Source organism: Echinops telfairi, unplaced genomic scaffold (genome assembly GCF_000313985.2).
Source record: "Echinops telfairi isolate 266 unplaced genomic scaffold, ASM31398v2 ScPeMD7_2291;HRSCAF=2852, whole genome shotgun sequence".
Taxonomy (NCBI): domain Eukaryota; kingdom Metazoa; phylum Chordata; class Mammalia; order Afrosoricida; family Tenrecidae; genus Echinops; species Echinops telfairi.
Window position 1 is genome coordinate 47279919 of NW_022106189.1, and position 10292 is coordinate 47290210.

At 60.9% G+C, this 10292-nt stretch overlaps 1 protein-coding gene across 2 annotated transcripts in view; it reads left to right on the forward strand.

Moving 5' to 3' along the window:
• The window catches only part of LOC101658789 (BTG3 associated nuclear protein), a 47445-nt gene that overhangs the window by 9210 nt on the left and 27943 nt on the right, over positions 1-10292 (forward strand). For both annotated transcript variants that reach the window (XM_045293930.1, XM_004704506.2), the window contains exons 6-7: positions 2795-3034; positions 4816-4983. In XM_045293930.1, coding sequence (XP_045149865.1) covers positions 2795-3034; positions 4816-4983 — 408 coding nt within the window. The remainder of the gene's footprint in view (positions 1-2794; positions 3035-4815; positions 4984-10292) is intronic.

The following is a 10292-nucleotide window of genomic DNA, read 5'->3' on the forward strand; positions in this document are numbered from 1 at the left end:
GTGGTCCGCGTGCTGTGGACAGGGGCTGCCATGTGAGCTCTCGGTGTTCTCAGAAGCGGGCAGCGGTGCGTCCCCAGCCAGCCTGGCACGCCGGGGGCTGTCCTCTGCCATCAGAGCAAGGCTCATGGTGTGAGCGGTCGGGGGCGGGGCAGACGTGGCCCCTCCAGAGAAGGGGCTCCGGGGGCTCTTTGTGGAGTCTGGCGACAGCTGGCTCCAGACAGAGGTCCTTGACCATCTTCCTCCTCTGGCTACTCTCCCGGCTGGGCCTTGCTGCGCAGAGCTGTCCGCTGGATGGCCGCCACGGCCCCTGTTGGGCCTGCCCCTGAGGCACAGGCCTTACAGCCGAGGGGCCATGGGACGGGGGTCTGCATGCTGCTCCCAGGCGACCGCCTCAGCTTTCTGCAGACACCTGGGGCTGGGACACAGGCACGTGGTAGCCGCCAGGGCAGATGGCGGCTACGCTGTCGCGCAGAACTGGGTGTGCAGAGTGTGGCCTGGACACAGGGAGCCTGGTGTTTGTGCAGCGACACAGCCTGACAGCCATCAGGTCTGACACACCCTCATGCAGGAGCATGGGGCCGGGGAACCCAGAGCCCGCACTGGCTAGCTAAAGCGTGTTTGGGGTGGGGGGGGCCCGGCCAGCTGCGCAGGGAGTTGGCACTGAGCTCCCGTCTGAGGGGGTGCACAGGGGAGTTCTGGGGGGCTGCTGACAAAACCACACTGTCCTGGGAAAGGACTTGGTGGAGTGAAGTAGCCTGGTAGTGGGACACCAGTGTGCAGCCACAGTGAGTGTGTGCAGCACCTGACTGGGTGTGCGGGACCCAGGCAGCTTGGGACCCTGGGTACTGTGCTTGCCGTAGGTCATGTGGACCCTAGGTGGCATGAGACCCCGGGTACTGTGCTGAGTCTGGTCCCCATGTTGTCTTTGAGTTCCGGGCGGCCTCCGAGGAAGCGGGCTGGGCCTGAGGCTCAGTGTGGTCCCCTGCGCCCCCACGCAGCCGGAGGACGTCTGCGGCTGAGCAGAACCTCAAAGCAGGTGTCGTGTCCCAAGCTGTGGGTTCCGATGTGCACAGAACCTTGGTACAGCTCAGGGGTTGGCATAGAAAGCAAGTTTATTTTCTTATAACCTGATTTGTGGTTTTTAAAGAAAGCTACTAAAATCTGTTGTTTCAGATGCCAGAATAGGATAACATCACTTTAGTAAAATCAACCAATCCTTTTTGAATCGTCCAATAGTGAGTTTCTCCAGTATTTATATGAGCTGCAGCTCCGGGCTGGCGCCTATCTTAAAGAGATGATAAAGCACCCAAGTGCATTGTGGGTACGAGTCCTGGGACACAGGGGCAGGTGGGTCCAGGCTGGGTCTGCCTCCTTGAGAAGGGAGCCAGAGTGGCCTGGGCGTGTGATGTCCAGAGGAGCCAGGCCTCCTCTTTGTCCTCTCTGGTGGCCGCCCTGCCCCCTGACAGCCTCCTGGGTAATGGCAGGGAAGCTCCTGAGCTTCCCCACCCCATTTCTGCTTGGGCACTGCCTCTGCTGTGTGAGGCTGGAGCAGACAGGTGCCAAAGCATGGTTGTCCACTCGCTCCTGGGTGTCAGTGGATAGAGAGCAGCACAGGCCGGTGGCCTTCCCAGGCCGTCTGCTCTAGAGCCTGGACAGTGACTCCCAGGTGTGACGGTGCACATTCAGGCTGGGCTTTGCCTTGCGTGCTGACTATGGTCTGGGGAAAAGAAGTCCTGGCCACCCTGGCCGTCCCTGCCCCTCTGTCCGTTGTGATGGTGTTAGTTTCTTGACCGAATCTCGGTCTGCACTGAGCGCTGCCCTCCTCCAAGTCCTCTTCCTGCTCCCCACCTGCGCAGCCCCCCTCCAACCCTGCTGGCACCTCCCACACGCTTCCCCACGGAGTTCCGCTTCTCGGGTGAAGGGTGTGCTCAGCACACAGAGTGAACAGTGTGGGATGGGGTGCAACCAGACACACGCCTTTCCTGATCGTCAAACCTGGCAGTGTGCCCTCGTTCTGTCTGTGCGGCGACTGCCTGCCTCTTGGTCCAGGTCGCCGTTCTTCACCAGGCTTGCAGTGAGTCCTGACCCACTGCCGGGTGCCCTGGCACAGCCAATAAAAGCAAGCAAGCACCTCTGGGTGTTCTCTGCTTTCTCCAGGACCCATCTGACACCAGCAGGGAGGGATGCTTAGTGGGCCTCGTCCTTTTGTGGACTCAGCTGGCCGCCCCTTCTTAGTGTCCCTGCCGCCACCATGCGTGTGACCCTCTGGCCATTCCGGCATCTTTGAGATGCAGGGTGCACACACCGGTCTCTGCCCGCTGGCCAGGTAGCGGTCTTCCAGGCGCGGCTGGCGGTGTCCTTCTTGACAGAGACCAGCAGGTGCTCCCAGTGCTTCGTCAGCCGGAAGCAGTTGGTAGAACTCCTGAGTTCTTGGCGTTCGCTGGACAAAGCGGGTGGGGGGGAGCTCTGACCGCCCCCGGGGCCCTGACACCAGCTGGCTGGGAGCAGACCGTAGGCGGTGGTCTTGTGTCCTGTTGGGGCTTCAAAGGAATCTGGTGCATCCCAGGAGCGGCTTCTCCTGGCTCCCACTCCCCCGCCCCGCGCAGGCCCATGGTGGGCAGGTGTGTGAGGGTGCTACCCCTGTGGTCTGCACTGCACAGAAACGGGCTGGACGTGCTAGGGCTCTGGGGAGAGACACCCTCACGCTGTTCCTGGGGCCCTGGCGCTGGGGCCTCAGGAGGCAGAGGTGCAGGCGGAACCCCGTGGTGAGCGCATGTTGTGCCCTGTCTCCCAGAGGACTTCCCCAACGGGACCTGGCTAGGTGACGAGAACAACCCCGAGATGCGCGTGCGCTGTGCCATCCTGCCCTCCGACATGCTGCACATCAGCACCAACTGCCGCACGGCCGAGAAGATGGCGCTGACGCTGCTTGACTACCTCTTCCACCGAGAGGTGCAGGCCGTGTCCAACCTCTCCGGCCAGGGCAAGCACGGCAAGAAGCAGCTTGACCCGCTCACGATCTACGGCATCCGCTGTGAGTGCGACCTGTGTGTGTGTGTGTGTCCTGGGCCTGCTGGGGGCGGCCTGCAGCCGGCTCATATCTGAAGGCCCACCTTCAGGAACCACCAGGAGGGGTGGTGCTCCTGCCTGGGGGTGCCCTGACTTTGAGTGTTCACTGGGAGCGTGGCTCACGTGTCCAGAGAAGACGCACAGGCTCGGCCCCTTCCGCCTGCAGTTCTGTGGCCCCTCTTGTTTCCCAAGGTCAAGACCATTTCACAGGCTGCTGGCCCCGTGGCCACACCTGGCCTTCGCCTGGATCTCTGGGCCGCCTTCGCCATGACTGTGGCTTCCTCTCCTCTGAGGGTGGCAAGCCTGGGCTACCCACCATGGACTTGCCATGCCACGTCCATCCCTGTTAGCCTGGCCCTGGCCTGTAGGGAGCTCACGACCCCCTGAGAGCTGACCTGCCTCCCACACCACAGGGCTCTGGGGTGAGGAAGGCCCTTAGCGGTCACACAGGCACTGGTGCTGGCGCTGAGAGCTGCCATGCAGTCTGCTGGCACGCTGGCCGGTAGAGGTAGCTGGGCACCATCAAGGTCCTGTGGTCTCAGGCAGGCGAGGCTGGGCCTCCTCCTTTGCCGGGGTCTTGTGCACATACTGTTCCGAGGCCGGAGAGTGTAGAATTCGGTACACTCGTCCCAGTTCCTGGAGGAGTGTGAGGAATGTGGGTGGGAGGAGGCTTTCTAGAGTGTTTCCGACCACGGACACAGGAGCTTGGTGCGGATGTGACTGGGCCTCCGGCCCCTTGCAGGCAGCAGCGGTGGCTGAGGGGCTCTGTGCTCACGCCCCCCTTAGCTGTGTCACTCCCAGCCAGGACCTCTCGAGGCCCTCCGCCTGGCCCCAGCGCCCCACCATGCCCACTCAGGAAGGGGTGACTGTGCCCCCTGGCCAGGAGTCTTTGCATAAGAATCGGGCCGCGAAGGAGCCCTTCTGCGGGTGGGAAGGGAAACGTGCTTCTAAACCAGCAGGCCGCTGCACTCGCCCTCCTCATGCGTGGTCTTGGTCCAGAGGAAAGGCGCCCTGGCCGCCGGTGTGCTCAGCGTCAGAGACAGACGCGAGCATGCGCTCCTCGCGGGCAGCCTGGACTGTCTGCAACCAGAGGAGGCGTGGAGACGGAACGGGGCTCCAGAACACATGTCCTTTGTCCGGATGACGCGTCGAGCGTTCTAGCCGCAGTGGGAGCAGGTCGCCGGCCTGGGACCGTCATCGGACCCTCCTTAGATCCTCCTGTGGCCTCTCCTGGGAGGTCCTGCTCCATGTAGCTCTGACTCCGAGCCCATGGGACGGCCCATCGACCCTCCTTAGATCGTCCAAACCCTGCTCCGAGGCGTCACAACAGGACACTCCTCGGCTTCCTCTTCTGAATGGCATCCACCCCTTCCTTGTTGAGTGGTGGAGTTTCATGGGTCGTTGGTTCAACGTGATACTGTGATTTCTCTTGAGTGTGAAAGGATCACGGGAGAGCTCGCTCTGCTGCTGTGCAAAGGGACTCTGGTATTCGAAGGTGGCGGGAAGGGATCTCAGGCTGTTGGGGAGGGTCGAGTTGTGCTGATGCTGTGGGCAAACGGGAAGGCAGCCTCCCCACCGCATGCCCCACGGGAGCAGGTGGCCCCTACCTCACCGGGGGTGTGTCCCACGTGGGAAGCTGTCATTTCCCTCCCATCGCGTGTCATCGGAGAGGCTGACCCTCCCCTCTGTCCCTCAGGAGAGCACGCCTGTGCCCGAGTGTGCTCATGCGTGCTGTGCCCTTTGCAGGCCACCTCTTCCATAAGTTCGGCATCACGGAGTCGGACTGGTACCGCATCAAGCAGAGTATAGACTCCAAGTGCCGGACCGCCTGGCGGCGGAAGCAGCGGGGCCAGAGCCTGGCCGTCAAGAGCTTCTCCCGCAGAGCCCCGTCCTCCTCCTCCTACGGCGCCTCAGGTACCCTGGCCGCCGGGCCGCCTGCGGGGCTGGGAACTCGTGGGGTCTTCGTGGGGGTTTTGCGTGAGGAGTGGATCCAGAACGGCCTTTGCGGGGTTCATGTTGGGTCTGAGCCTCAGGGTGGGGGGTGGCCTGAGGACTGTGGGCAGCGTGGGAAGGACACTTGCTCATCCTCATGGCCTGAGTTGCTTTGCTGTAGCATCTCCTTGCGTGTGGCCTTAGGCCAGGGCCGGGTGAAGACTAACTCGGTGCCTGGTTCTTTCTGGGCATCCCTGTGCGGCCACACAAGGCCCTCCCTCCTGGCCACTTGGGCACCGTGGGAAGCTGCCCTCTCACTGGGCTGGCTCTGGCCTGCCCGTCTGTGGGGCCCTCAGAGCAGCTCACGGTGAGGACCAGTCTCCCACAGAGAGTCCTTGACCGTAAAGCCAGCCGCACTGCCCAGAGGCAAAGCAGTGGTCCCTGCTGCCTGTTGTCAGGAGCCTGTGGTGCTGTTGAGATGCGCTGTCCTCGCTGGCCGCCTGTGGCCTCTCCTGGGAGGTCCTGCTCCATGTAGCTCCGACTCCGAGCCCCTGGGACGGCCCCATGGACCTGCTTCCTGGAGCGTTCCTCCTTGGGGAGGCCCGGTGCCGTTTGCCAGAGGGCGGGAACAGGTCCCTTCTGCCTGGGTGTGAGCCGCATGTCTCTGAGGTAGGGTCGCAGCAGGAGTCCTCACAAAGACCTTAAATTAAAACGGCAAACGCCCTCGAGCTATTTAAATGATCATGACTGATCAGAGTTCTGGAACTACATTAAATTCTGCTGCTCTGGCTTTTTAACACAGCGTAGGGCATGTCCTCCCTCCTCAAGACAAGCCAGAGTGTCCAGCGAGCCTCGGTGAAGCTTGGGGCCTGGGACACACAGGTCCAGGGTTCTTGTCGCCCACCCTCCACCAGAGGACCAACCCTAGAGCCTTGCAGGGTGAACTCGACGCTGTGGGGAAGTCAGGGCAGGTTGGCTGAGAGCTGCTCTGGGCTCCCAGGCTCTGCCTGCTCCCAGGGCTGTCCCTTCCAGGGCACTGCTGGGGCTGGTCCTCAGCTTCCCCTCTTTGGCCTCCCTCTTCTGGACGGTCTCGCTGCGTCTACCCGGTGTGCCCTCACTCCCCGCTGCAGCCTCAGCCGGGAGTGGGGTCAGGCTCAGGATCTCAGCGCCGCAGGCTGGGCCTGCCGTGTGATGAGGGGGGCCTCTGCCACTGGAGATGCCCCCTTCTGAAAACACTGTGGGTTACAGGACCCGATCGCCTGGGGCTCCCTCGGCTTGTCTTCCCGAATGAGCCCGGTGTCAGGAAGCAGCTCTCCCAGCTGTTGTTACAGTCACCGGATACTTTGGCTTCATCGTTGCCAAATATTGTAAAGATGGGAGGTGGCCAGCTAGTGCGGCCACACAAGTTGCACCTTTCCTCCAGGGCGCGTGCGTATTGCAGACTCTTCCTGAGGAATCTGCACCCTCTGCTCTAATCAGGGTCGTGCCTGGGAAGTCAGAGAAGGAAAGGTGTCAGTTGTTCGTGTGAGTTAAGTTTTGCGGTGCACCGCCGTAGAGTAGGGGTCTGGCTGTCACAGCGCTGCAGATGTGTAAGTCACGTGTGGGGATTTGCTCTTGAATGTTGTGAGCTGAGGGGAGCAGGTGTGACTCATGTCATGGCTGCGTGTCATCAGTCCGACACGTGCCGTGTGTGGAAGGCGATTGAAGACACAGGCGCTCACACATTTCAACCATGGCCGCTCTCGCTAGGTCACGGAGCGTGACTAACTTCTCTTCAGTGTCCGCTGTGGCCTCCAGGTACGTGGGAGTTGGCGCGAAGGGCTGGGAGAGCCCTGCCTTCAGCTGGGTGCGGTCTCTGGTGCCAGATTTCACGCCCCTGCCGGGGCAATCTGTGCCAACGCCCAACAGCTGTGACGAGAGGCAGCGTGGGCAGGGTCCTTACAAGAGGAGAGGAGACACGAGCCGGCCCTCTCTCTGGAGGCCTGAGCAGCCCGAGCAGAATTCCAGCGGGCACACACACGTCCCCCGAGCCGAGGAGGCAGACTAGCAAGGACTGGTAGAGTTCCCAAGATGAGGCCGTTACAGGAGCACGGGGCCTGAGCCTGCACAGGGTCCCGCGGGGCTGCGCAGAGACCAGGACTATGAATGGGGGGCCTGAGCTCTCGGGGGTGTGCAGGCGCCCACCAGCTGGAGTGGCCAGTCCCCACTGGTGCAGGCCTTAGGTAGGGCCACCAGAGGCCATCCCTTCCTGGTGGGGCGAGACTACCCCAGAGTACAGAGCCTCTCAGAGACAGGAGAGGGCCAGCGCATGGACAGCAAGCCTCAGGAGGCTCTAATGGGGTCACGAGGAACCTAATATCTTCTAAAGCGGCAGTTCTCAGCCTGTGGATCGAACGACCTTTTCACAGGAGTTGCCCGGTTCGTAACAGTAGCAAAATTACAGTTATGAAGTTGCAATGAAAATAATGTTATGGTTGTATGAAAGGGTCACGGCATTAGCAAGGTTGAGAACCATGGTTCTACAGGACAGGAGATAATCCCAGCACTCAGCCAAATGAAACCCCCAATGTCCAGTACCCAGCCAGGAATCACTGGACAAGAAGCAGGGACATCTGCCCCGGGGTCAGAAGGAAAACAAGCCCAGAGAAAGAGGCAACATATTCCCATCACCCACCACCACCCCTACTTCTCAGAAGAGGCCTCTTAACATGACAGGGCTAGTCAGGGTAGACGACGCTCTCCTAGAGGAGTAGGTTGGGAGCCATCTATAGCAGCTGTTAGGTTTGAACAGAGGCCGTTGACCGTGAATTTATCTCCAGACCCTCATTTGAAATGAGAACGTGGCACGGCAGGGTCAGACAGGAGCCCTGGTGGTACAGTGGGTTGCTGACCTCAGGGTGAGCGGTTCAGGCCCACCAGCTCCGTAGGAACCCCAGGAGGCCATCAGCTCCCGTGAAGGCTCGCAGCTTCGGAAGCCCCGCAGGAGAGTGGTGCTCCTGTGCTGTGCGGCCACTGTGAGTCCGGCTCTGGGTCACTGTGGGTCACCGGGTGGGGAGCAGCTCTGTGCGGGGGTTCAGAGGGAGAAGACCTGCAAGGGTGAGCGAGCAGGGGCTGGTTGGCCTCCTCGGATCGCAGACGCGCGCCTGCGCCCTTTCACCAAATGGGGACGAGACCCCACGCCGGGGTCTTTGTCAGTGCACGTTGGGCACCCTCCCCAGGAGTCCGTCCATCCCACGAGATGGCCTCTCGAAGACCCGGCCACGTGCACAGCCGCCTCCCTGGGCGCCGTGCCTGCTCCGTTCCCAGCCCTGCAGGTGGGCGCTGCTGAGGGCCCTGGGCCCAGGGTCCAGCACACCACCGTCCGCAGGGGACAGCGCCCACACTCATGGCCTTGCTTTGTGGACATTGCGCGCCGGAGGTTAGCGCAGCATGCTCTTCTGGACTTGAGGTGTTTATTTGCCGGGGGAGGAGCCAGCGTGGAGTCTGAGCCTCACTAGCCAGTCCCCACTGCGCTCGGCAGGGCAGGGCCAGCACGCCTCTGGGACTCAGACACGGGTCAAGGGACTGGATCGCCCCGCCAGTGTAGCAGGCAGTGGTGGAGAGCAGCAAGGGCGCCTACACTTTGCCTCCTGTTAGTGGTGCCGCTGGTCTCAGCCTAAAACAGCAAACCAGAGCAGAGTAGTGAAGCCGGCTTTGCGATTGTGATGGGCTATCACTTCAGCGGGTTGTCTTATTTATGTTAGAATTATCAGTGGAGGGAAAAAGGATTTTTCCAATAAGTAACTGCACGTACGATTCTGAGCCATGGCGAGTGTGCCTGTTGATAGCCGAGTTAATCCGCCAATCTGTATACAGGCCACAACCGCATGCGTTTCGAGGGGTGAGGGGAATCCATCAATTCACTGTCCCCTCCTCTGGCAGCGGCGCGTGAGGTGGCCCGGTTACGGAGGCCTCTCTCCCCTTGGCCTCCAGTGGAGGTGAGCTCACATGTCAAGGCTGGCTCAAAGGGACCCTCATGGGGTCATGGGGTTGGTGCTGCACTGTGGGATTTCCTCGGCTGGCCTCCCGTGGAGTCACCGAGTGGGTTTGAACTACCGCCCTTGGGCCAGCAGCACAAGACAGTGTCCTCTCGGGACACCGCTTGGGGCCTGGTGTCTCAGCGCTGCCAAAAGCCAGCAGGGGTGTGTGAAGCTTTGCTTCTGGAAGTGTGGGCCCTGAGGACGGACACTGTGGGGGAGCCAGGCCAGGGGGGCGAGCGAGGAAGGCCGGTCCTTACTGCCCGTCCGTCTCAGCTTTGGCCAAGGAACCAGCACCCAGGCCACTGCTCGGCACTGGGGTCGCAGATTTGTGGGTACTAACGCGGGGCTTACACTGATCCCCGCATCAGCAGTTCTAAACCACCAGGTGCTCAGCAAGAGAAAGACGAGGCTTTCTGCTCTCATGAGAGCTGCAGTCTCGAGAACCCCCGGTACTCAGTCCTGCAGTTGCTGTGGAATCGACTCTGTGCCAGTGAGCTGGGCTGAGAAAGAGGATCCCTGGTGGCTTAGTGGTTATGCTTTGGGCTGCAACCCACAGGGTCAGCAGTTCAAAACCACCTGCCGCTCTGAGGGACAGAGGAGACCAGTGACAGTCTCAGAAACTCCAGGGGCCAGTTCGACCCTGCCCTGTGGGGTCGCTAGGCATTGGAATGGACTCATGGCACCGAGTTTCCGTGGGGTTTTGATCATTCACGTCCCTCCCACAAGTCGCACCTCCCACGTGGTGATGCCCTGCGGCTCAGAGCACAAATGCAGCTGGTTCTCAGCCCCCGGCCCAGGAACCTTGGGGACCAGCGGGGTGGACTGCAAATGTTCTTTACCAGCCAACGGCACACGCCTTGTGCTGCTGCGGTTTGCAGCCACAGGTTAAGGGTCACTTCTGGTGTGCTGAGGGGTCCCATTTGTTCTCCTTTTTTTAAAAACATTTGATGGAGGGCTTTCACAGCTCTTATTACAATAACAGCCCTTGATTGTATCAAACATGTTTGCCCATATGTTGCCATCATTATTTTCTAGACACGTGTTTTCTACTGAGCCCTTGATGTCAGCTCCCCCTCCCCACCCCTGTGGCCCCTTGATAAATTGTAAATTATTGTTACTTTCATACCTTACACCGACCACTGTCTTCCGCCACTTTTCACAACGTGTCCAGTGGGACTCCTCCCGGGACACCTGCCTGCCCACCGTTGATGACCCGAGGTCATCCCGGAGCAACACTCTTTAAGACATTTTGTCATCCCTTCAGCGCCCCCC